This window comes from Metarhizium album (genome assembly GCF_000804445.1).
Source record: "Metarhizium album ARSEF 1941 chromosome Unknown scaffold_1, whole genome shotgun sequence".
Classification (NCBI taxonomy): domain Eukaryota; kingdom Fungi; phylum Ascomycota; class Sordariomycetes; order Hypocreales; family Clavicipitaceae; genus Metarhizium; species Metarhizium album.
In genome coordinates this window covers 26,932-52,345 of record NW_024467575.1, presented here as the reverse complement: position 1 = coordinate 52,345, position 25,414 = coordinate 26,932, and the positions used below count along the sequence as shown (strand labels likewise).

Genomic DNA, 25,414 nt, shown 5'->3' with positions numbered 1-25,414 from the left:
AGTTTTCCCGAATCGGGTTTTGGCATTGTGAAGCCTTTTGCTCGTGTCAATGAGTGAGTCATCGCGCCATTGATCAAGGTATTTCATGTTTGAAAGATCTTTTATTTCTTCAGTCAAAATTCGCCGTCAAGCCTCAATCCAACAAGTTTCAAATCAGTTAGCAAGCCGGCTACAATAGGGGACGAAAAAAGCATCCAACAACGGCAGGTACTAGGCTATGGCGCGCGATGCAATACTATCGGCAACCCATGCTTCGGGCATGTCGGCGAATACTTTGTGAGTAGGGCAGCATTGGAATGTATTCTGCGCCAGACCGGCCGCTCCCATGGGATTTGCCTGTCCTCCTAGCTAATTGAAAGGCGTCATTTCGAATGCCTGATACCGAGGTTTGTTATACGCGCCGTGTCCCACCCCGTCTCGCGTGTGCGTATGCATCGGATGGCTTGGCTTCACTTTGTTTTACGCTGGGCAGCACCATGGCAGGCAGTCGGTGCACGTCTTGATGTGTATCTTTCTGAAGAATGTGTACTGGTGAACGCACCGCACGACTTGTCTCGTGTACAGTACATTGAGTGGAGGTACGTACTCGCCGGTCATTACGAAAAATACCATCGTGTTTGGCCCCATTCACCATTATCGACGTGTCGTGACCAGTGGCTTCTCTGGTGCCTTGGCACTGCGACGTAGAAATAACCGCCCAATTCCCAGACTCAATACCGCTTCACACCTCGTTTCTCATCTTTTGCGTCGTTTTGCGCCTGCGCATTGAGCTTAATGGCCTCCTTGAGCTTGGCAATCACTTCGGGCTGATTACTGAATGCTGTATCAAGAATAGACTCCAGCTCGGCCTCTATCTTGGCGATTGGTTTGACCCCGGGTTTGCGATTTGCCGAGTCGTTGATCAGCGTCGCCCAACGTTTCGTGAATGCATAGATTGATTGCCGGAGCAGCTCGTCCAATTGCTCACCCATGTCCTCCGCCGTGAGCGTTTTGGCTGTTACGGATGGCGTGCCTCTGGACCAGATCGAGCCTCCGAGGATACTGCCGAAGAAGCTTAGCCAGTTTGCCGGGCTCAACGTGTCCCATATCTGACCAAAGTGCTGCATAGATTGGGGGTGACTTCGGATGTCGCCTATTTCGAGGGAAACTAGTTCGTTCTTGACGATGAGAAGATTCTTCACCATGAATAGATCAGGATCCGTGCTCGACTTGAGTGACTGAATTCTCGCCTCAGCTCGCTGGAGCACTCGGATGGTCTCGCGGACGATTTTGAACACGACAGCGCTATTCTTGGACTAGAGACGCATGTGTTATTCGCGTGGTCACTTGTCATGGTCAAAGGGCGCCGGTGCCAACTCACCGAGCGTTCCTTGGGAATTGCTTGGTCAAACTTGGACAGCAGCTCGACAGCTTTCTTGACGAGCGGGTAGGCATTTGACGAAGCAACGCCGTCCACGACTGGGCCGATTTTCAAGTCGCCGTCGTGCAGGGTGGCTTTGGAAATGGACCTTGTGATCTCCGCATCAAAGGCGTTGTCTGTAAATGGCCAGAGATGATCCACGAGCAATCTCGCGGCATACTCGCGGTGTTTTCGTTCGGACTGAGACTCTTCTTCGTCTTGCTCGGAGACGGAGTATTCATTTGCCAACCACCCTACAACGCTGCACACCGATTCCAACTTGGCTGTTTGGAGAACGCTTTGGATGTTGCTCCCTAGTGGTGCGATGTGGCATGGGTGGACCATTGCAGTGTTGATTCCTTTGAGAGCTTGGAAAGCGGATGTTGTTGCTGTGTTCCACGTTGGTTCTATGCCGAAGATTTTCAAAAACAAGGCGTCCTCGTGATGAATTCGCTCAAAAAGCTGTTTAATATAGTTGCGGGATGCTGTTTCGACCGAGAGGCTTTTGACTGCCTTTTGATACTCTTCCAAATCGCGTTGGGTGATTGCTTTCAAATCTCGGTCCCTCGTATTTAGATAGGTACGGAACATGTTTGTGGTTGAATCAGCATAAACAGCAGTCTCTGTCGAGGACTCCAAGGCTCTGCCGTACTGGTCGTAGGCATGCCGTACAACTCGCTGTACGTTGGGCAGCAGTGAGTACGTGTCCGTGATCATCTCGGCAAAGCGACCGTACGCCAAAGCATGGCGAGCAGAGTCCGATGTTGCCCCGACAATCTGACGAGCGATCTCTGAAGACAATTTGTCCAGACGAGTGGAAAAGCCATGATCCAACAGGTGCAGGGCTTTGGTGAGGAGCGCACTGTATCGTGCCAAGTACGTGTCGCGTTCCCGATATGTCTCCTACAAATATGTCAGTCGTCTCGTGAGCTCACAAATCATACGTGCAATCATAGCAGAAGCGAGCGACTCGCAGCTAGACTTACGTGGCGGTTCATAAAGTCTATACAAGAGTCTATGGTGTCAATTATTTCGCCAAATTCGTCGCCGTCGACAAGTCGACTAGCGCCGGGAGCGTTGAGCCGACGAGTTGCAGTGTCCAGGTACAGGTAATAGTGTAAATCGGTTCCCACTTCGTTCGCGAGTGCCTCCAAACGTTTTTGCTCTTTGAGGAGACCTTCACACCGGGCCTGAAACGTCGTGGTCTGCGCGTCAACTGATTGGAACGAGTCCGAGAGAGACGTCAGGAGCGTCAAGGCGGCATCGGCATCACTGATGAGACCGTCGAGATGGCGTTCCGTCAGGGTGAGCTGATCACAATACAATCTGGGATTTGTCAGAGGTCGAGCGTAGGCACCGGCGGTTCTAGGCAGTCGATTCCATACAGATATTCCAGTTGACTTTCCTCCAAAAGTCGCTTCTCAAATGCCTGGTCAAGTGGTTCGGGTGTCGAGTACTTCTGATCGGGTTCGTCCCCTCCCGCCAACAACAACACTTCCCACGCCTTGTCCTTCTTGTCCGGCTTTTTCTTGCGCCGCAGTTGGCCATCCTTTGTCAATTGCGCTCGAAAGACATGGTAAAAGTCTGTGTATGAGGCGGCACGGCGGATTACAGTCGGCTCCGGAGGGGTATCGGAGTCTTCTGGCTCTTCAAAAACATTTTCTAGCCGTCCGGTCCGTTCTTCCTTGACGTCGCCCTGCGATAGCTGTAAGCTGTTCTGATGAACCACAACCAGCTCGACGACGAGGACGTGTGCAGGCAGGGAACACCAACATTTGGCTGCTGAAGAAGAGACTCCTTTCGTCGGTGACTTTGGGAGTGAGCCGGTGCAGCAGGCTTCCTCGATACTTCGGGCACAAAGCTGTACCACGAGTCTTCGTACATGGCGGGCGGAAGCTCTAACGAAACGGGCGGTAAAGTGCCTGGAGCTCAAGGTGGGCTGCTCGATCTCGTCGCTTCGCATGTGGTCAACCGGCCAGTTGGCGGCGCGGAACGCTTGCAGCCGGAAGCAGTTGCTCCGTCCACCGAGGAGCCACCGAACCAGCGGCCGGCCAGCGCCCTTGCAGTGGGCTGGCCAGTCGTGGTGGGCCCCGTGCTGCTGCGTAATCGGGGAGGTGACAGTGGTGACTTGTTGTAGGAGCCGAAGGATTTGGCCGTCGGTGGCGGCAGCGGCGGCGTTGATTGTGGGGGCGCACGGGCCACAAGACCGAACGATCATCGATGATTGAACTGCTTATTGGCTTCATTCATTCACTCATCATCACCTCCAGACTGCTCGAGACGGGCTCTCATTGACCTGTCCCGGAGCTTGCTTCGCCTGCTGCGGCTCGATCGGAATCTGGTATTTGGTTTTTTCAGTCATCTGCCCCTCGCATCGATCCAGTTCTCACCGCCCCCCTCCCACGCTTACCACAAATAATTCGGCCATGAATTCTTGCAGAGTGGCGCTCAGACGGGCTGGCCATGGCCATGTTCGATGGTCATCCCAGCAAGGTTTCACTGCCCGGCGTCAATGGCCACGATATAACAGCGGCACTTCTCAAGACAGAAGTCGTAGGCATGGCGGAAATGCTTTCGCGCAGGCAGCCGTTTATGCTGGTGTTTTCGGGCTGGCAGCTGCGGGAGCCTACTACTATCCCAAGCTCAAGGAGAGTTTCTCACCCGACGAGGCATCCATCGAGCCCTCCCGAGCCCAACCAAAGTTTGAAAAGTCCCGCAAGAAAGCCGTGTCCAAGGAAGATAACAGGGATATCATCAGCTCTCAGCACTTGCAAGTCAAGAATAGCTGGGAGCGTCCGGGAGTCTATGCCTGGGGTTCAAACAGCGGCAAGGTGATCGACCAGGACTCCAACGAGAAGTACGTCAAGCTTCCCCGGCGAATCTCCTTCTTCAACGACCAAATTCTCAGGGACTTGAAGCTCACTCGGAGTTTCGGGGCTGCCGTAAATGAGAAGGGCGACTTGATTCAATGGGGACTGGGCTTTTCAGGCAGTGACCCGAGGCCGGTGACTACACTTACGGGCAAGGATCTAGCCAAGATCCAAGTATCCAATGATCGCATCATTGCCCTGTCCCGAAACGGTGACGTATACTCGATTCCATCATCAAGGGACGACCTGGAAGGCGGTGTGAAAGAGACTAGGCAAAAGAGCTCCTGGTCGTTATGGAGCTCTGCCGGCAAGGAAGCCGTCAATTTCCGCAATCTCACACCAAGTGGCCTGAGCTGGGGCGAGAGGATTACTGACATCAGCAGCGGACTTGAGCACTGCATCATGTTGACCTCGAAGGGACGCGTCTTCACTGCTGCCTCCAGCGCTATCGCGTATCCGTCCAAGGGCCAGCTGGGAATTGCAGGCCTTACTTGGGAGACCCGACCGAAAGGCCCGTACGACCAGCCTCATGAACTCCTGTCGCTAAAGGGCTTCGAAGCGACGGCTATTGCTGCAGGAGACCGTCATTCGGTGATTTTGGACAAGCTTGGCAGAATCTTCTCGTTTGGTGACAACACATTCGGCCAGCTCGGATTCACCATCGACTCTGGCTTGCCCTACGCGACTACTCCAGCCATGGTTTCTGTCGACAAGTTGTATGCTGCCTCAGGAATGGTACCGAGGGTCACATCTATCAAAGCCGGAGGCGACAACACCTTCTTCACGGTTGATGCGGGCGCGCCCACTGCGGCGAGTGAATCTCAGAGCATGGCTCCAGCCAAGCGGATGCCAGGAACGACGTCGGATCTGTGGGCTTGTGGCCAGGGTGTTGCAGGCACGCTAGGTACTGGCAAGTGGACTCACGTTTCTACCGCGCCTGCAAAGATCAAAGCGCTTTCGTCTCTCTTTGAGTTTGACGAGGAGACAAATAAGAACGTGCCGATAAAGTTGAAGGCACTCAGCGTTGGAAGCACGCACTGCGCTGCAGTGATGGACAACATTACGAAAACGGACACGTCAAGTAAGGGAACGGAAAATGAGACGAACTGGGGTGCTGATGTTTTGTTCTGGGGCGGCAATGAATACTACCAGCTGGGCACCGGAAAAAGGACCAATATGAATACGCCAACATATATCGGACCCTTGGACGGCGGCGAGGGCGATGCAAACAGAGGAAGGGAGGGAGAAGTACATCGCCTCTGCCTAACTCCAAAACAGACGGTCCGTATAGGCGAGGGTGGAAGGGGCCGCAAGGTCACGCTGGAGCAAAAGGTGGAATGCGGTCGGCTGGTTACCGGTGTGTATTCGGCGGTATAAAACGGCACAACGCCGGTAAGAGATGGATGACAAGAAGTTGTCGTTTTGATAGTATACCCCTTGTACAACACCGGGTCTCGGTCGACGGAGTCATTTACTCGTACGGTCAATGGTTTATCGGGCCAAGTGTATTTTTGGACACAGAGTTCCCCTCCTCATTCATAATAGTTATAATGTTCACAGAGACGTACATGACACGGTGGGCTGTTGCTGCCGTTGCCGTGGATAAAAATAGGCTGTGGTTTTCCATTACTACTCTCGGCTACCTTGTAGTTACATGTGTGTGTTTCAAGTTTGGGGAAGCGGACGCCGAGTTGACCATGTGACAAGTGAAGCAGACAGCATTTAAGTGACATGCATTTACAAGTAGTCTCTCCCTGTTAGCATGCCGTCACACACAGATCAGAGCAGAGCGCATTTGATGTAGAACACGACGAACCTAAGAATAGCAGCAGATAGGCTAGGATGTCGTGCTGTCAGCGGAGAGAAGGGCGGATGGATGCGTGGGTGCAGAAGGCGATGGGCTACGGCACAGTGCAAAATTATCAGGACGGAAATAGTTTGATCTGGAGCATTCAAAGCCGAAGGCTAGAGGACAAGCGGCGTCTTGCTGCAACGGAGAGGGCCATTGCCGAGTCGGTGACATCAGGACGCAGCCGAACAGATGCGGCATTAGCCGTCAATCAACCTTGCAGCTAAGGAGGTTCTCGATGTGCACGCACGTCGCGCACGCCAAGACTCCAGCGAGTCGCACCTGCCTCCCAGGTCCTGGCCGCAGACCAAGGCCAAGCCGAGACCAGGCCGAGAGAGACCGAGGCGAGCCCGTCTCAGCCTCTCCGGCAACCAGCAGTTTGAACGGCACCGGGGGTAGCTGGCTTGGGATGAAGGGCACGACGAAATAATAATCAATACCTATCGTCGTCGTTATCCAGAAGTTGACACCTGGCGACCCACCGCCGGCTGTTCCCTCGGCTCGGCCACCTGTTGCCCGCGTGGCCACCTGCACGCGACAGCAACCTGCACCACACCAGACCAGACCCAAACTTGGCCGACCTGATCTTCTTCAACGTCCATCACCGGTCCTCTCTGCTGGCTGGAGGGAGCCTGACCTGGTTGTTCCATTCCTGCTGACTTCGGTCTCTCCTCCCTTTCTTTATCAACCTCTCTCTTTGTTTCTTCTCGCCTTGCGGGCCGGCGTCTTCGAAAACATCCTCTTGCAGCATCTCTCGCTCGTCTTAGCTTGCCTACATCCCCTGTCCGGCGGCTGCGTCATCCTCCTCGGTGCGAACCACCATACGTGCGCCCGCCCTTGTGACTCCTGTTGCAGTCTCTGCGTCTGTCAAGCATCATCACAAATCACCGCTTTCGGAACCACCGTCAGCCGCCGTCACGACGCAATACAGAATATGGATAGACTGCCCCGACTGCGGCGAAAACCGAAACCCCCGGCCATCGAAACGTCTGTCGACCGCACCAGCAGCGACACCGGCGAGAGCAACTTGGCCACCGAACCCGCAAGCCAGCCTTCGCCGCAAAAGGCCGCCATGAAAAACTCGCCTTTGCGGAGCCTCAAATGGCGTGTGAATGCTAAGCGCGCGAGAACGCACTCTCCAGCTCCCCGGCCGTCGGTTTCGCCCGTCGTCGCCGTCTTCAGCCAGGATGGCGTGGCAACCCGGTCTACCATGGTCGACGGCTCGTCCGCTAAGAACCGACCTCGGCCGGTCATGCCAGCATTCCTCAACACCTCTACGCACGGTTTGTGCTCCTCTCTGACTGCCCGGCGCCCCGGCCACCTCGTTTGCTGACGGTTCTTTCAAGGCATCCAAGTCAAGTTCCAAGAGCTCACCTGGGCTGATCGCAATCGCGCCCTCCAAGCCGCTCGACCCGATTCCGCCGCCAACTCGAGGTGGGGTTTCTTCAAGCAGACCGACGGCCCGCAAAGAGGAATCATGGACCGATACTTCAACATTAAGCCTTTTAATTACAACCGCGTGAAGCTCCAAGTGCCCGAACACGAGTTCGACTACGTCAACGCGTCAACGGTAGTCCTCGAGCCCCCGGGGGACGACTCCCAGCCGCCATTGCGATATATTGCCATGCAGGGCCCGACGCTGCCGTCTCTCAACTACGTTTGGCGAATGGTGGCCGAGCAGACGGCATCCCCCGCCGTCATTATCCAGCTCACGAGCATGGTGGAAGGCGGAGCCGTCAAATGCCACCAATACTTTCCCGACACCAAGGACAACGCGACGTGGAACCTGAACGAGGACAATGTTTGGAAAGACGACTGGCGCGCGCGGCTTACATTCCACTCTCTGGAAGAGCTTGCGAACGGCGCCATCGAGAAGCGGAAACTGCTGCTTCACGTCCAGGGGGAAGCGGAGCCGCGGACCGTGTGGCACCTGCTATACACGCGCTGGCCCGACTTCGGGGTCCCCACAGTCGACGACATGGACAATTTCTTCGAGCTCATGGCCATTTCTCGACATCACACGGAGCCCTCTAACCCCCGCATCATCCACTGCAGCGCTGGCGTGGGCCGCACCGGCACCTTCATCTCCCTGGAGCACCTAATGCGGGCGTTGGACGGCGGCAAGCTGGAGGCCACGGAGGCAAACTACAAGAGCATGCCCGACGTCATCTACGACACTGTCGAGAACCTCAGGCAGCAACGGTGCAGCATGGTGCAGTCCGAGATGCAATACCGGTTCCTGTACGAGGCGACCAGGAAGCTGTGGCAGGTCAAGTACGGCGTCGGCGCGCTGGATGGCCACGACGCGGACCACACCGGGAACAGCGAGCCCGCGGCCAAGAGGCTAGAGGTGGCAGGTCTCTCCTCTGCACGTGACGGCTCCGACTCTGCGTGAGGGTAGATTTCGGGGGGTGCCAGGCGCGGGCAACTTTTGTGTGAAGAGGGCATGGCATTTGTGGCGTTTCGGGGGTCATGTGTAGCATCAGGGAGGAGCGACTTTTTTGCGCCGGATCCACACACGCGGCGGCATCCTACCTACCTGTGTTGAGGCGTGACTGCTTTGGGTGGAGCATTGGATGCGGGTTCTTTTTTTGGTCATGGGAATACGGTTTTATAGACACTGGTTTTGGCAATTCCATCACTTTTCGCTTCCAGCGGAGCCTTGCGCCGCGTTTCGTGTGCTCGTTTCTGATGACTTGCGCGGCGCGGTGTCCCCCAGATTTTGCCAGTACATTCGACGCCGAGAAGACGAGTGCTTGCGGTGATGTGGTGTCCTTGTTCTGCCACGCAACAAGGGGTCTGTAGGCACTAGCTCTGTTTCGAATCCAAAAACACGTACCACGTACCAAAAGTTGATTGCTCTTCTGAAGGAAAACTATCTATATGCGTCTTTAAAGTACGAAAAATTACATACAGAACCAAGTATTCACCACCCATATAAACAGTAAGCAGGCTGGTTTTCAGCCTCGTTTTTGGTTTTCCACACCCGTCGTGTGCCATGGTCAAATTACACGTCGTGCCTGGTCGTTTGGTCGACGGGCGAAAACGCTCCTTTTTCCAAGTTGACTGGGAGCTGTCGCCGTGACTGTCTCCTTCTGCACCTTGGTCACTGTGACGGTCAAGAAGACCGACACAGTGGGCGTGCCGTTATTAACGGTAGTCGTTGTTAACGCGTCGGTGTCGGGACCTTCGATTTTCCTTGTTACGGCGGCTGGCGCGCTGGGGAGGGCTGCTGTTTTGTCGTCGCCGAGGGGAATCAGGAACAGTTTGGTGGGGTTTGGTGGCGGGATCGACGTCGTGGGTTTGTTGAAGGTTTGCGTGATGACTACCTGGGTTGGCTGGGTTGAGGATGGGGTCGTGTGAGGGAAAGGGTTGGATGTCGTTGCTGCTGGTGGTAGATGATGGGTAGTTGTTGTCTCAGGGGAGGACGGTGATTGCGGTAGCGGCGTGGTTGTTTCTGAAAAGGCAGATGGGTTGGATGTCGTTGCTGCTGGTGGAAGATGGTGAGTAGTTGTCGTCTCAGGGGAGGACGGTGATTGCGGCAGTGGCGTGGTTGTTTCTGAAAAAGCAGATGGGTTGGATGTCGTTGCTGCTGGTGGTAGATGGTGAGTAGTTGTCGTCTCAGGGGAGGATTCTGGTGCTCTTGCCGGTGATTGCAGCAGTGGTGTGGTAGTTTCTGGAAAGGGGGATGGGTTTGGGGTTGTTGTTGTTGTTGTTGCTGCTGCTGATTGAGCAGGAGCCGGGGGGTTATATTCTATTGATTTTGACGGTGGCGTCGACGCTGACTCTAATGTTGGCATCGAGGGCGAGGATGTAGTCGGTACCAGCTGCGACTGGGATTGGGCTCCCAGAGGGCCACCGACTTCTGGCTGGGGGGTCGGAACAAGTGCAGGTGTGGACGTGGACGGCTTCAACTTGACGGTAACAACTTGCGTACGTGTAACAACCGGTGTCTTGGTCTCGGTTATAAACGTAGTAAGCATGCCGCCTTGGGGTCTGCTGCTGTGGGATCCAGTGCGTTGGGGCTCAATGCTCTGCTCCGGCCCAAGAATGCCTTGGGCATACGCAGGATCATAACAGCCTATCTTTGCACCCCTGACGTTGGTCATGGGCAACGCATAGCACTTTTCTCCCTGAGCACAGGCGTCGAGAACAAATGCCCCGTTGCTGCACGAGCCCACTTGGCCGGATATACAGGCCGCTTGGCTCCCCACACAGGAAGATTGGCGTGTCAGCGTGGAATAGAGGCGGTTGAGGGATTTGGCCTGCGCGAGGTTGGACGCGTAGACGGACGCGGGGACAGATGAAGTGGCAGTTGGGAAGCTGAAGATTGCGGTTGGGACTTTGGAGTTCGGTTGGCCGGTGGGAGTCACGACGCCTGTCATTGTGGGCGATGATGTGGCCAGGGCCTTCGACTGTGGCTCCTGCTGCTCAGTGTGCGGCGATGGTCGAGAAGAGGTAGATGATGGTGTTGCGAGTCCTGGGAGAGATGTGATTGGCAACCTCGCAGGATTTGAGGCATCACCTGTGTTGCTGGTTTGCAAAGAAGGAGATGTGGGAATCGACATTGTCGAAACTGCCTGTGAAGGTCCCGTTGTTGTCAAATTAGGTATATTGCTACCTGTCTGGTCATTATGCGGAGCAGACGACGTAGTAGAGCTCGTAGATGGCCTCAAATCGGTTGGCTTGTTCTCAGGCCCGGTGAAGAACTGTACGTCAGAAGCGGCTGCAGACGATCCCAAAGTCGTCGTGGGGCCGTTATGATCTGCGGTTGGCGGAGGGGCGAGGGACGCCGCAAGAGCTGTTGTTGGATTCCCTCCACTCATAGCCGGCAGCGTACCAGTCGTGTTTGCAGAGAATGGATGTGAGGTCCCGATGGGCGTCGTCTTTGGTCCCGTGTTGGAATGCGGCTGCCCAGTCATGGTCTCCATCGCGGGAGTTGTACCTGTCCCAGAGCCCGGAGCGCCTACCGCAGATGATGACTGAGTGAATGGATCCAAAATAGTTGTAGACGCGCCTAAACCAGAAATGTTTGTTGTGGCCGAGATTGGAGAGGATGGGCCGGCTGTGCTTGTGTGTTTGCCGGAACTGGGATCAGCAGCTGTGGGTGAGCCTAGAACAGACGAGGCATCCGTGGTTGGGACGGCCCCGAAGCTCGTCTCAAAGACAATTTTCGTACTTGATGTTGTGACAGCTCTGGGCGTGGTTGTTGTCTGACTGAGACCATATGACGTTGGCAAAGTAGAGGTGTGCGATAGCAACGCCGGAGCATCAGCCACACCACCAGCTGTCATCGATGCTCCCGCCGTGGGAATAGGGACAATGGTCGTCGGTACTGTAGCGACAGTAGTCGTTGGTGTCGCACCACTTGTAGTTGTTGAATCTGCACTGATCAAAGTCGTTGGAGCTACCCCAGCTGGAGTGGTTGACTCTGTACCGAGTAATGTTTTTGAAGCACCACCGAGGACAGTAGTTGAAGATGAACCAACTGCAGTTGTCGGTTCTGTGCCAAGTCCACTCGATGCAGATGTCTCAAGCATACCCCGGGAAGATGTCAAAAATACACTCGACGTGACGGCGGCACCAGTTGGAGGCGAACCGATTGCACTTGTTGGTGCTACACCGAGTATGCTCGTCGAGGCACCAACTGCAGTACTTTGTTCCGTGCTACCAGGCACGGTTCCCGGTCCCGTACCAACAAGCCCAGATGGAGATGTGCCAATCGTAGACATGGGAGGTGCTGCACTCGTAGACTCAACAGCACCATGATCACCGCCAGACAAAGTCGAGCCCCCGGCGGCGGCATCTGACGCCCCAGCAGCAGCACCATGCGTCGTCTGTGCCAGCCCAAGCATCGCCGTAGGAGGCCCAGTTGCAAGGGCAACCTCGAGAGCATGTGTAGTAGGGGTATTCGACGCCTGTCCTGAATGAACCGCAGACCCCGTCCCGGTATGCGATGACGCGTGCGACGAAGCAGACATGTATGGAATCCCCGACTCCAAATTCGGTCCCGGGGTCGATGCTTGCGGCACGCCCGTGGGCGCAGTAGCCCTACAACTCAAAAGTTAGCTTCACGACACTCCAACATGTCGTATCGTCCCGGCTGCTTCCTCCATCATACCTGTTCGGATCAGGCGCGCCTGTCGGGATACTTGTCTCATCACGGGGAATTCTACCGCCTGTCAGTTCCAACCATCACCAGACACGAACTTCCTGGTTCAACTGCTAAACATACACATTATGTGCCCGTCTAACAGGACCAGCCTGAGCGGTTTCTGAATTCAAAAGCAGGTACGTCGCCGCAGCGATATACACTTTGAAGCGCATGCCTCTTACTCTCGGCCCCTCTCTCTCTCTGTGTGTGTGTCTGTCTCCCTCTCTTTCTGTCTCTCTTCTGTCAGACAACTTGTTTCTGTCAAACTCAGGTCGACGCGCACTTGAAGGAAATTACCCACGAGTCTCCCGAGACCGTAGCGATCAGAAAAATATGAAAAACCTGATATCGAAAAATAAAATGAGGAAAATAAATCACCAGGCGCGAGATGGCGCTCAACTGCTATTGTTTTGTTCCGTGACAAATCAAGCCAAGCCACAACTACAACTGTAGAAACACAACAGTTCTCCCAGGAAGGAGAAGAAGGAGGAAAAAAAAAAAAGAATAATTCCATACAGTCAATGGAGCAACCAAATCTTAGAGCCCTGGTTGCAACAATGAGAGGCGAGCAGAGCAGCACCAGAACATAAAGCGAAACAGCGAAACAATAGGCCAGCAATCTCGCACACGAAGGGGAAACCGCAGAAGCCGAAGCGGACGCAAGCCAGACAAGGGAAACAAGTGATGAGAGAGAGAGACAACGACCAGTGAGTGAGTGAAAGGCAAAAAAACTATTGCTTTCGCGTGAGAGATGCTGTGAAGCTCAACCAAGCAACTGGCCAAGTCGAATGTCGAATCCAACAAAGAATGACGACAGGACAACAAGGAAACGAGAGCCGGTGCAAGGAGAGACAAGGGCCATCGACGCTGTGCTCCCATTTTGTATTCTGCACGCGTGCGTCCGAGAAACCGTGGCGCCGGTTCATCTTCTCCGGCATCTTGGTCCATCTGCGTCAGCGAGGCTGGCCCAAGCAAGCAGGTTGAATGAGAGGAACCTGCGGCCCGCGGCCTGACCCCCAGGACACGGGGGTCATGGCGACTCTGGAACTACCGTCGTCTGGGCAATTCATGGCCAATGTCTTGCGGGAGACGGCAAGCTGAAGCCGGGAGAGCGTCCCTGCGAGACGCGGCAGTACGCAGCATGGGGTAGAGCCGACGTGTGGGAGTGTGGGAGTGGGGAATGGGACGGACCGGACGAGATACTGGGCAAGATGAATATCCACGTATGATGTAGTATGCGCGCGCGGCTCCGTCGTGGGCAAGGGACATCTGCAGCTTCGGGTTTCGGGTTGATGGGACCATGGATCGTGTGGTTGGCGGTTGGCAGAGAGGCGCAGAATGTTTCTAAAGTTGGCAACCAGTCGGCCATGGCCCATGGCCAATCACCCTCCGCCCACGGCGCTGACCTGGGGCAGCCTGCCGCGCGCTTGTGGCGGCCTATCATCTATCGGGAAGCGGAAGCAAGCAAGCTTCCCTTGTCTCCCGCAGAGTGAGTGCAGGTGCAAGGGCTGAACCACGGCACACGGTGCACTCTCTGCGTCAAACTACCGGTCCCCTGGTGTAGGTTGCATACCTCGAGTATATACATGGCTATGTACAGGCCATCATGCCTCTCAGCTTCGTCCTACACGGCCGCGCAAAGGCCGCCTCGGATTCATGCTTGATGTGTCATGCTCCCGTTCCCATCGTCATCGTCGTCGTCATCGTCATCCTCTTCCTCTGCTTCCACTCCCCCTCCGAACCGTAGCTCAAGCTCGCTGGGTGCCGAGAACCTTGGTTTCCATCGCGAGACAAGTCTATTGCTCGCCTCAAGGTGTTGACGGATTCATCGTGGTGCACTTCGGCATATGCTTTCACGGCCTCGTCGTCTGGCCATGTCCAATTCAGCCCGGAATCTGCCACCACGTGTAGGAGCGACGACACTCTGTCATTTCCGAGAATCGGCTCTGCAACCAATCGGAAGACGCACAGCGTCTCAAAAAAGTTTGCATGTGGCGGAGCCTCATCCATCTCATTCATGGCCGATACCACGTTGAATTGACCCCATTGTTGTACCAGCCACTCCAGCAGCCGTCCCATTTCTTCAAAGTCCCCCAAATATCCCAGCGTCAGCATGTAGTCATGGGCGTGGTCACTTCGGGCCACATCCCGTCGAGTATTCATGGCGTCTAGCGGTGCTACTCGACATCCGTCAAGATACGCTTGGGTGTGCCGCTCCTTCCGCGCCAGTGTCCAGAACATGTATTTTATCCGCGTCCTGATTTCCTGAACGAGTGCCAATGCAGCTCCCGCCGTCGTGGAGGAAGAATCCTCCCCTCCTGGTTCCCCATGCACCAGACTCTGCCGCGGGTGCGTACTGTCCACGCTTGCCACCCGCGCCTGGTGGAAGAGCGCTTGCGCGAACGGGCTCTTTGCAAAACTGTCCGTGTCAACGTCCTCGGAGAGTAGATTATGAAGCTGTCGTCGTACCGCTTTTCGAACACCTTTGTGGAATTGAGCAAATGTGGACAGATGAAGTCCGTCTACCCTCTCGATTGTATCCGTCACTCTCAACATCAAAGCAAATTGTTGATGCAGCGAGATCCTCAGAGCATGGTGGTGTTGCGACAGTTCCTTCAGAATGTTACCCCATATAAAAGGCGCCCACCGGCATTGCCTGTTACCCAGCCTTGATTCAGCGAGGCGAATAACACGTTTAAGTTGATTACCAGCGTGCCGCCCTTCCACTCGCAAGCATGCTTGGAGATATGCTGCGAATAACGCTATCGGAACCATTCTCAGACCCACGGCATCCGGCTCTTCGGCAGTCAGGTTTCGAATAATTTGACTCTTGTCGGGACTGTCACGTAAATATTGGTGAGCTATCTCCAAAGACGCGGCATTGGCGACTAGAATACGAAGACAGGGGCCGTCAGGCTGGATGCCATGGAGTCTCATACGCTGGTAGAGCTCAGATATACTGGGCGGGCGCAAGCGTGCTCTTTCAAACTCTGTCAGATTAGCCTCATGTTGCGTAGAAAAGTTCAAGGCTTTGTCACCGGGCGATATCCGGCCGTCGGGCTCAACTTCTCGCAGCACGAGCTTCTCAAACATGGCCGAATAATGCTCCAAACCTGGCTTCATTCCATGTTTCGGTGGGTTGCGGAACCGATCCCACGCTTCTTCAGCGTTTCGCGTGGCACGGATAGATGCCTCCCACACTCCAATTATTCGCCTTTTCGAGATCATGGCTCTCTGTTGAATGGTTGGACTTCCATCCTGCTTCATACCTTGTAATATGTCCACCGCATCGTCGGCCTCTTCTTTGGCAAATCCAGCCTCTTGCATGAGCATGCCCGCACTTACAGCGCGGCTCCAGTTGTCTTCTGGCTCCGTGCGTTCATCCATTCCGTGACCTGGCTGCAAATAGGGAGGCCAGCTTGGAGCATGGCGGGCTGCGCTGTAGACCTCTGCATGGTTCTTGGGCTGGCCTGATAACACTTCTCGAATCGCCCGAAATCCAGCCCTATCGACAAGCAAGGGTTTCGACAGACCTGCTGACATGGACAGGAGAATTCTTTGCGCCTCCCAGAAATAAGCATTCGGTGTGGCTCTTTGGGCCATTTGGAAGCGTGACTGAGGTCGTAAAATCTGCAAGCACTCGTTGAAAAGGTCGCATTGGGTTATGTATACTTTTATGCCTCCTGTAGCAGAAATCGAAATGTTCTCAATGTACCTTGCAGCCGAATCGGCCAACTTCACAACAAATCTTGGCTCTAGGCGGTGGCAATGATGAACTAATAGTTGCATAGTTAAGCTGAAGTTTGTTTGTTTGGTATCCAGCATCTTTTCTGGTCTGTCTCTAGTGTCTTGGCGGCTATTCTCCAGAACCACGCTCCTCGCTCTTTCGTTCTCGTAATAGGCGCGTGAAGACTCGATCATTCTCTGCAACGTGACCGCATCGCTAATACCGGAAGATTGACGGACAAGGAAGTGAAATATGAACAACGGAATCGACGTTGGGTCCTCCATATATCTCTCGCACCTCTCATCATCGTTTCGGCCCCGTAAAATATACACGTATCGTTCGATAGCTTTAGGCGTATGACCTGCCAGAAACGGGTGTCGAAGCATGATTCTGTACTCTTTGGGCGTCGGAAGCAATTTCAGCAATGTGCTGTTGCTTGCCGACTGAATCTCTTGCTGCCGCAAGGCCTCTTGTAAGACAAGGATAGGTAATCTTATCACTCGAGACTTGGCGATTCGTTTCCTCCAAAGGTCCGCAAATGGGTTTCCTCCAAGGACTTTCTCAAGTAGCCGTCTGGAAGACATGCCATCTAGTAATTGTTCTGTAGGGTTCCGCACATTTGATTGATGACGAGGCCTCGTACCGCCAAGGCGATTGCGACGTCTCGACCTGTCCAACATCGCATGTTGCAAGCTGCTTTGGTTTGGGTGCCCCATTGCCGTCCTGATCTTTGGGCGGACGCCCACCAGATTCGCGTCAGGCGTGGATTTCGCAGATGGCATACTATGTGCTACAGCTGCGCCGACAGCATGCAGGCGAAAATGTTGGGAAATCGAGCGACTGAAGAACTGCATTGGACACAGACTTGATTAGCTTTCAACTTCACTAGCAAATGTGGCGAAACTTAGACATACGACAGCCTGCTGAAGCGCTCGGGGTGGCAGGCGCCGCCGTCGGCCAAGCTCCTTCGAGACATTTCTCAGCATGCCTCCTCATAATTTCGCAATTGAAGGAGCATTGTTGGTGTGGTCACCCGAGATGCGTCGTGTAGTAAAAACATCGAATGGTTGGATGAAGCAAGAAAGATATTCGCACCCTTGCACGGAACCTGGGGCACATGCTAACATCGGTTCTCCACAATTACGTTGGTCTATTTTTTTTCTCGACATTACGGAGTGGAACTCAGGGATCTTGAGAGGAATACTCTGAATTTTTGCAGTCGTTTTTATTTTCACCTTGGTATAGATACAACGATATATATCATCCAGTGCCTTTCTTTCCTCGCCAGTGTTTTCCAAGCTTGACGACGAATCTTGACGAACCCTAGTTAAAGGCCAGGCGTGGTCTTCTCACCAGACTGGCCCTTGGCTCCCTTGTCCTCCTCACCTGGTTTGTCTTTACGCTTTTGTACTACTTCCCAATTATAAACTCTTGCTGTCGCAACTTCCATGGTCTGAGTGGTCGATTAGGCTGAGTGCGCTAGTAGTAGATTGGAAACAAGTATTGACACTTACCGTGATCTGCTCCCGTAAGAAATCCAAATCCTCCTCGCAGTGCGTTAAACTTGTTCTCGCAGTGGCCAATTTTGAGCTCAACAGAGCCTCAGCCTCGTCCGTAGTGTATGAAAGCATCACATTGGCCTGAGGTCATTATCAGCTTTGATTGATACCGTTGCAGTCGTATAATGTGCGCACCCCCAGCCAAATATAAACCTCGCTAGTTGCCGGGATGTTCGCTCTTGAATATAATGTTTCGTTGAGCTCGAATGTCGCTTCTATGGGTTCAGTTTCGTCCTGCATCGCCGCCGCGTCAGGCTACCCCAAAGACTTATTTGAGTTTCAATTCCATACCTTGCGGAGCTTCAAGAAGTTAACTGTATCCAGTGTTTTTTGGATCTCGGGTATCTTGTCTTTCAGACCTGCCATCCGCCTCTGGAGATTCATTTCCATAAACTGATACTTCCTGCAGGGCGTCGATGTTACTGATGGCTCTCCTCCAACTTGAATTGGCAGCTGCCTCGATATACCAGGCACCGTGCTCTTCGGAACAGCGAGTTGACTCACGATATCATCTCCTGGAAGCTTCGTAGTGTGGGCTCGACATCCTCTCGGGCGGCGACGTAGTCCTCGACCCTGTCCACGAAAGGAGCGTAGGGAATACCGCGCGGGTTGGTAGCGGTCCCATCGTTGCCGCTAGACCATGAGGCTATTTCAGTACATACGGCTGGATTACGGGCGCGCCAAGACAACCTGGGGACTTACACTGACGCTGGCGCCCTGCCTGCGGTTGCCATCTTTTGTCGGCTGTCTCCAGTGCAGGACAAGTTTTGGAGCTTGGGAGCTGCCCACTTGCGACGGGCAGCCTTTGGGTCAGTGGGCAACTCACCGAGGTGATCAAATCAAGGTGGGGTAGCCTCGTCCCTCACCGATGGTGAACCACATTTTATAGATGCATGCTTTTATCTAGCATCCCCAAGAGCTCCGCTTTTAATACATTTGTCTATCACCGGCATCAGTTGCGCCGTGGAACTGATGAATTAGTTCATGAATGCTCAACTGCATAAAGCCAGCTGACCCGGGGAACTTAAGCAAGCATTCGCTGTTGATATAGAGCTTCAGCCGACCTCAGTGAGATGCAGATTTTGATTCCTGACTGATATGGCATAGAAGTCGAAAGGGGATACCATTCAAGCCTCGAACGAGAGAAGGAGTCTTGAAACTGAAAGATATGCCCTGAATAATAACATCGTGTATTCATTGGCTGTCGCTGCGGAACTCCCGATACCGCGCCCATCAGAGCATGTCTTAACATTTATTTCTGGCTGCTCTAAAATCTTTACACGATTCTCCTTGAGGGCATCTGGGCTCAATAGCGAGGTAAAAACGAGTGTAGAATCGAATAGTATGGATAATACAGACATGAAGTCATCTGGGACGTACTTTGGGGAGCCTGTTCTGGCCACCAAGTGCGCTTCCATGTGGCATCTCCCCGGGAGGTACCTATTTTTCGAGCCTTCATCTTACTGCCCCCTATGCAGGTTAATAAACCAATGAGTGAACCCATATTCAAGGTGGGGGGGGGGGGGGGGGGAAGCAATGGAGTTGAAAGGCTCCAAAAAAGTTAAGTTGTGTTGATTCGTACACACATTATCAGAACTCGCTGACTGAAACCTTATCCCATGCATTTAACGCCAAGCCTCGCGGTAGCATTTTCCTACCCACATCCATACCAGAAAGTAGATCCTCGTTTCATTGAACGCCCAGATACGAGAAACTAGTCCGTTCGCTTCTTTGCATCGCCAATGTCCGTGTCAATCGTGTCAGGTTCTTTACTCTTGACGGCAGACGGGGCTAGCGTCTCCGGCACATCTCCCTCGGCCCAGTCATCCGGAGCATTTTCATCCCAGTTATCCACCTCTTCCTCCAATGTCCGTACTCTAGACGGGCCAGCATCGACAATGCCACTCTCGTGGCCCTCGCCCAATTCCACGTCTTCGACATCCTCTCCTGGAACGGGATTGTACGATTTTCTCTGCCTCTTACGCTCCAACATGCGCTTGTGGTACCACGAGCACAACCCCAAACCAGCCAAGCTGCCAACCATGTTCGCCACGATATCGAAGAGGTCAAAGTCGCGATCATTGGGAAGGAAGCTCTGCAGAAACTCTGATCCTACGCCGAGGCATAGAGTGCAAACAACCAACGTCGTGTTTAGGGTTCGGCGGCGATTGGTGTCGACAATCCAGTAGAATACAACGGTAAGCAGGAAGAAGGTCCCGGCGTGCAAGACTTTGTCGTTGACAAAGTGTCCGAGCTGGAGCTTGCTGAGGCCGGCATACCCTGATATCAATAAAAGGAACAGGAAGACACCTAGAAGGAGCACGCATGTTAACAAGTTTGTGCCTGATCGTCCTAGGGATCAGTGAAGTTTTGCGAGGGACTACCTGCAAAAGGCAGACGTATCCGCATGGCGCTAGATGCGTCAAACGAGGCTGACCAGAGCGTAAATCAAGCGACCGCAGGCAGTGTGGTATATGAAGGGAACAAGGCCAGCTTGCGCAATATACGGAAACGGCCAAGGCGTCGCGGGTACAAGGCGCAAGTTGACGCGGGCCTTCGTAAAGCTTGGGATGATAGCGCTCGATCGGGAAACACAGGCACAGTGAAGATTCCAAAATTCTGAATTGAGGCTGGTAACGTTGAAGTCAAGCCAGATGGTTTTTGGGGTGTGGGATGATGGAAGTAGGACGAGCCAGAGTGGAGCCAGGCCCCTTCGAGGTTGAGCCTCAGCGCATTCCAGCGGGCTCGGGCTCAGCATCGGCAGGCGCTGGGCAGCATCCTAGTTCCACTCAGTTGATTGCGGCCCATGACTTGACATTTATGCGCGCCCGCAGGATTATTAAGCTCGATTAAGCTTGGCTGCTTTGTTTCCTTTTTCTTTTTCTCCTTCTTCTTTTCCTCACGGGTCTACTCCGTACTTGTAGAGTTGCTGTGCTCTGGACCCTGGTTGCCTGCGTTCTGCACTCACATACGCCGTCTTTGACCATGCCTGAAGTTGACGTAGCGAGGCTTGCCCGACAATTCATTCAATCACCTTTGGAATTCATGGCACGCTATGGCAGCTTGTCATCTTTACACTCCACTATTGGACAGGTCGCCTAATGACAGCCAATACGTAGTTCGGTGCCTCTGCCTGAGCTCGCGGTGATGGTCCTGCGTGGCATCACGTGATGCGCATCAAGAGACGTCGTTCCCTTGCTTCGGGCGCCCGCGTTCGTACGTGCCGTGGGGAAACACCGAAAGTGGGGGGGAAAGGTACCTGAGATTGACCAGTTCGGGGCACCTGGACTTGCTTGTCCAACATGTGCACAACCTGGCAACTGGCGCATCAGCATCGTAGAAGGCGTGAAATTTGGGCCTTTTGTGCATTCTGTCGTGTCGTTCCATTTCGTCTAAATTCCTTTGCATGTGCGATTCCGTCGATGCTGCTGCCGCCGGCGGGACGGCCCTTGGTACTTGCGGCGCGGACAGGGCGACCGGCTAGTACCAGTTCACCTTTAGTGCGTGCTTGTGGCCGCCGAGCGCTCAAGTGCCCAGCGCAGCGCTCGGTGCTAGGCTTGGTAGACCGTAAAGTAAGTAGTGAGCCTGGGAGAAAGTCCCGCTTCGGGAAAGGGTGTGGTACTACGCTCTCCCCGAATCCTCAACCTCACCTCTTGATCCGCAGACAAATCGCACCCGTTGCGATCCATCAAAGCATCGCCGCCGCCATCTCGATTGTCGCGAAATTCCATCCTCCATCTATACCGATGCCGCTCTTTCGATCCATGCCGCTATAACCGCTCCAATCCCTTCCAGTTCGGCCCTACGCGAGCGCATCCTACCGCGCATGGCGACACCGCGCCAACTTGTCGCTTTCATCGCCACGGGCCCAGCATGTCCATTTCCAACGGCCAGCCAGCTTGGCCATCTCCCCTTCTGCACCATACAAACAGTACCAGGTCTTTGAATCCTCTCGATGATGGAACGGCGCGTACCCAGACCCCCGTCGACAATAATACGGCAGAGTTGGTGCCTGAGGCATCCGTCGATATCGAAGAAGAAGCCCGTCGCGCTCTTTTTGCCGACTTGTATCGCAAGACCGAGGACAAAATTGCCTTGTTGTTTGCCGAGGATGGTTCTTATAACCTCGACGCGATTGCAGGGCTGAAGCGATGTGCCCCTACCCCTACCGTGACGCTCCCCCCCACCACCGATCACGAACCCATCAAAGAACCGCCCTACAAAAAGGCCAAACGTGCCATTGATGAAGATGACTATGATGACGACGATGAAGATGAAGATCAAGAAGCCGCTGCGCCTGCGCCTGCGCTGAAAGCGCAAGGTTCCTCCGCCTCTGTCGCCGCCAACTCTCTGTTGTCCCCTTCCAAGTCTGGCAGCTCCCCCGTCCATTCGCTCAACTCTCCAGGAAGACTAGCAGAAAAGCTAAAATCTAGCTACGAAGAGTCGCAGAATAAGGCAAAGGCCGGGGAAATTAACGACGGTGCCATCAAAAGTTTGGAAGAGGCCAGGTTGGCCACCGAGGAAGCTGCGAGGCGTAGCTTCCACACCATTATTTACACACTGGAAAACGATCGAACGGCGATGCTCGAGCAGCAGCGACTGGAAGATTCGGAAAAGCAGCTGCAAGCTGAGATGGACAACAATCAGGCCAATGGAGCCGGCGGTGCCCACTCAAGCAATCAAGGCTCCCTGAGTAGTGCGAATCTCGGTGCTTCAAGCCTGACCCTCAAACATCTCATCGCCAGAATCGACATGAAGCGTGACCAAGTAAGAGCCTCGGATGCTGAGCTTCGACTTCTCATGAACGAGGTTCGCAAAAACCGAAGCAAGTGGGCGAGCGAGGAAAATGTCAACCAGGAAGAGTTATACGAAGCTTTTGAGAAGGTTTTGACGGAACTCAAGGCGCACACAGAATACTCTACCCCCTTCCTGCAGCGAGTCAACAAGAGGGACGCGCCAGATTATTATACCCGTAAGTTTTTTTTTTCAATGGCCGGTCGAGTGCCGTCATTGATAACTTTGGACATGCAACTGACTGTGATCTGCCGCTGCAGTCATCAAAAACCCAATGGACCTTGGCTCAATGACGAAAAAGCTCAAGTCCCTGACGTACAAATCAAAGACGGATTTTGTTGCGGATCTGAACTTGATATGGGACAACTGTTTAAAATACAACCAGGATATGAACAGTCCGCTCCGTAGAATGGCTAATGGAATGAGGAAAGAGGCCGAGAAGCTTATTCCTCTCATCCCGGATCTCGCCGTCCGCTCCCGGGCCGAAGTGGAGGCAGAGGAGAGAAGGAAGCAGAATGGCGGCGACGATGACGGTGGCGACGACTCTGACGATGAGCCGATTATGTCGTCTCGTGGTCGAAAGGCCACGACAAAGGGTGCCAAATCGCGCACTGCCCCGACTGACCAAAAGGAGGACACGCCCGTGGTGGATCAAAAACCAGTTTTACAACTCAATGGACTCCTCGGAAAAGCTGGGAGGGAGGGATCTGAAGTTGACGGGAGCAATGGGCTTTCGACCCCACCGATCGCTGGTTCTATAACTCCGTCCGGTGCATTGAATGGGCATTCCGGTATTGCGAGCAACGCTGATGCTATGGATATTGACGGGCCAAGCCTGAGCACCATGGCACTGAATCAAGCGTTTGGTGAGGCTGCTGAACAAGCTTATGAGGACGAAGAGTATAAGATTTGGAAACAAACCACGAAGAAGGATCGAGCTCTAACTGCGAAGGAGCGCCATTTCTTGTTCAAGGAGAATCGTCTGAACATGGATGCCCCAGCGCTTTTGAGAAGTCGAGGCGGCATGCGCTGGTTTCTGAAGCATCAAAGGGAAGCTGAGACTATGGGCATTGCCGCACACCCGTCTCTGGGCAGCGTGGCTGGGACAGGAAAGGATTCATCGGCGAGCAAAGGTTCAGAAACGCTCGCCCAGGGCATTGACGAAGAGACAGAACAGGTCATGCCTGACTACTACAATCCGCTGACCAGTATCCCTGATATCCAGCCCAATCTTCAGTGGGTTGACGATGGAGAGGGACATGCGATTAATCAGCACGAGGCATTCCTCAGACTTGTGCCCCCCGGCTCCTTCGTTGCGCCAAAGAGCCGGCTGACGAAGAAGGTGGATGACAACATCCGTCAGATTCAAGAAACCAGAAAACTCGCGACCAAAATCTCAGTCATCAAGCAGATGCAGGTCCAATCGCAGGTGTACACGAACCAGTTCCCCAAATCGAACACCGAGGCCTTCATCGAGCAAGATATCGAACCACACTTCATCTCTGATGACGGGCCTGTAATGGCTTCGGAAACCTGTCAAGATGCTCTCAAGCGTTCTGTCGCCAAAATCCTCTACCACACGGGTTTCGAGGAGTTACAGCCGTCCGCTATCGATACCTTGACCGGAATTGCTGCCGATTATTTCCAGAAGCTGGTCAGAACGTTCAACATTTATCGCGAGGCTGAAAAGACAACAGTGCGAGGTCTGGAAGGACCCCAGACGCGGTCTCGATTCACGCCCGAAGAAGTTGTTCTGCATGCGCTCGAAGAAAGCGGTCACGATGTTGCGTCACTTGAATCTTATGCGAAGGATGAAGTCGACCGGTTGGGCTCAAGACTGGGTGTCCTCCATGAACGCATGAAGCTGCATCTCACTGATCTACTACGGCCTGCCCTCTCCACGGATGCCGGAGCTGACGGGGTAGGAGCATTCAAGGATGGTAGCGACCAGTTCATGAGCGGCGACTTTGCTGATGATCTCGGCGAGGACTTCTTTGGCTTCAAGGCCCTCGGCTTGGACAAGGAGATGGGGCTCGACTCTTTCTCGGTTCCGTTTCACCTCCTTCACAGCAGAGTGCGTAACCAATACCAGATGCAGACGCAGACGGCGGGCGCAATATCGGCAGATATATTTGAGGCTTTACCGCCGTCCGAGCCCGTTACAAACGACGGCATCCAGGAAGAAATCGGCCTGGTTAAGAACTTCTTCCTCGCCAAGTTGCACGCCAATGGAGACCAACCTCTGGTCGAGGATGAAGACTTGCCGGTCAAGCAGCGCAAGCCTCGTCCACGCCTGGGGGCAAGTGGCAAGATCATCTCGGCCCAGAAGCGGCCGCCACGAGAACAGCTAGCACTGGCAAAGAAGAAGAAGAAGATGGAGCTGGCGGCGGCAGCAGCTGAAGCCAAGGCGAATGCGACACCCGAAAAGGGGCCCAACGCTGGAACAGGAATAACCAACACGACGCCAGCGAAGAAGAAAACCATGACAATCACGCCCGTTCCGCCGCCGAACCCAGCTCTTCTTGCCCTCACGGCGAGCATGGAAAGAAGTGACAGCATGCAAAGCCAAGGTGGCGCAAGTCAGACGGAGAAGGATGATAACATTGCCATGATGAGCCCAGACAGCATCGCCCAGTAGGCTCGTCAGCATGGCAGCACATGAGTTTCTTTTCTTTTCTTTGCTTTTCTTTTCTTTTTTTTTTTGGGTATAGACTACCCCCTGAAAAAGTGTATATATACAAGATGATGTTTGCGGAGTCTCTGTTTCGCTTGGGAACGTAACATAGCGACTGCGTCGTCGCCCGTTTGAATATCCTCCATGAAGATAAACCGGCTGGACAATTGTGGGATTATTTTATTTTATTTTATCATCATTATTATTACTATTACTATTTACGGCCAAGGCAGGGATATATATGCGAAGCCAAGGCTCATGAAATGCTGTGCCCTTTTGGGGGGGGGGGGGCGGGGGGAAAAGGATGAGGGACGGGCTTCAAGGGCTGTCTGTCTGTCTTTTTTTGCTACGAGTGTATTTCGGAATATCCGCCTACATATACATAAAT

The 25,414-nt window shown here is 53.8% G+C and overlaps 8 protein-coding genes across 8 annotated transcripts; 3 read left to right on the top strand and 5 right to left on the bottom strand.

Moving 5' to 3' along the window:
• Window positions 1-710: 710 nt before the first annotated feature.
• On the bottom strand, window positions 711-3,617 carry MAM_00013 (Sec34-like family protein; the record flags this gene model as incomplete). Its single annotated transcript, XM_040818813.1, has 4 exons — window positions 711-1,295; window positions 1,361-2,302; window positions 2,386-2,725; window positions 2,785-3,617. 4 exons carry the CDS (start codon window positions 3,615-3,617, stop codon window positions 711-713), a joined length of 2,700 nt encoding a protein of 899 aa, XP_040682077.1.
• A 208-nt stretch (window positions 3,618-3,825) lies between these two features.
• On the top strand, window positions 3,826-5,646 carry MAM_00012 (rRNA processing protein; the record flags this gene model as incomplete). Its single annotated transcript, XM_040818812.1, has 1 exon — window positions 3,826-5,646. The coding sequence occupies one exon, from the start codon at window positions 3,826-3,828 to the stop codon at window positions 5,644-5,646; it is 1,821 nt and encodes a 606-aa protein (XP_040682076.1).
• Window positions 5,647-7,052: 1,406 nt separating this feature from the next.
• MAM_00011 (protein-tyrosine phosphatase 2) lies at window positions 7,053-8,513 on the top strand (the record flags this gene model as incomplete). The annotated part of the gene is made up of 2 exons (XM_040818811.1): window positions 7,053-7,401; window positions 7,465-8,513. 2 exons carry the CDS (start codon window positions 7,053-7,055, stop codon window positions 8,511-8,513), a joined length of 1,398 nt encoding a protein of 465 aa, XP_040682075.1.
• Window positions 8,514-9,120: 607 nt separating this feature from the next.
• MAM_00010 (carbohydrate-binding module family 19 protein) lies at window positions 9,121-12,445 on the bottom strand (the record flags this gene model as incomplete). Its single annotated transcript, XM_040818810.1, has 3 exons — window positions 9,121-12,169; window positions 12,240-12,290; window positions 12,354-12,445. 3 exons carry the CDS (start codon window positions 12,443-12,445, stop codon window positions 9,121-9,123), a joined length of 3,192 nt encoding a protein of 1,063 aa, XP_040682074.1.
• A 1,495-nt stretch (window positions 12,446-13,940) lies between these two features.
• On the bottom strand, window positions 13,941-16,583 carry MAM_00009 (uncharacterized protein; the record flags this gene model as incomplete). Its single annotated transcript, XM_040818809.1, has 1 exon — window positions 13,941-16,583. One exon carries the CDS (start codon window positions 16,581-16,583, stop codon window positions 13,941-13,943), a length of 2,643 nt encoding a protein of 880 aa, XP_040682073.1.
• Window positions 16,584-17,326: 743 nt separating this feature from the next.
• MAM_00008 (Prefoldin) lies at window positions 17,327-18,292 on the bottom strand (the record flags this gene model as incomplete). Its single annotated transcript, XM_040818808.1, has 5 exons — window positions 17,327-17,452; window positions 17,514-17,639; window positions 17,850-17,961; window positions 18,063-18,191; window positions 18,261-18,292. 5 exons carry the CDS (start codon window positions 18,290-18,292, stop codon window positions 17,327-17,329), a joined length of 525 nt encoding a protein of 174 aa, XP_040682072.1.
• A 980-nt stretch (window positions 18,293-19,272) lies between these two features.
• Window positions 19,273-19,967, bottom strand: MAM_00007 (VanZ-like protein; the record flags this gene model as incomplete). The annotated part of the gene is made up of 2 exons (XM_040818807.1): window positions 19,273-19,868; window positions 19,943-19,967. 2 exons carry the CDS (start codon window positions 19,965-19,967, stop codon window positions 19,273-19,275), a joined length of 621 nt encoding a protein of 206 aa, XP_040682071.1.
• A 1,464-nt stretch (window positions 19,968-21,431) lies between these two features.
• MAM_00006 (transcriptional activator spt7) lies at window positions 21,432-24,990 on the top strand (the record flags this gene model as incomplete). The annotated part of the gene is made up of 2 exons (XM_040818806.1): window positions 21,432-22,530; window positions 22,613-24,990. The coding sequence occupies 2 exons, from the start codon at window positions 21,432-21,434 to the stop codon at window positions 24,988-24,990; spliced, it is 3,477 nt and encodes a 1,158-aa protein (XP_040682070.1).
• Window positions 24,991-25,414: the final 424 nt, after the last annotated feature.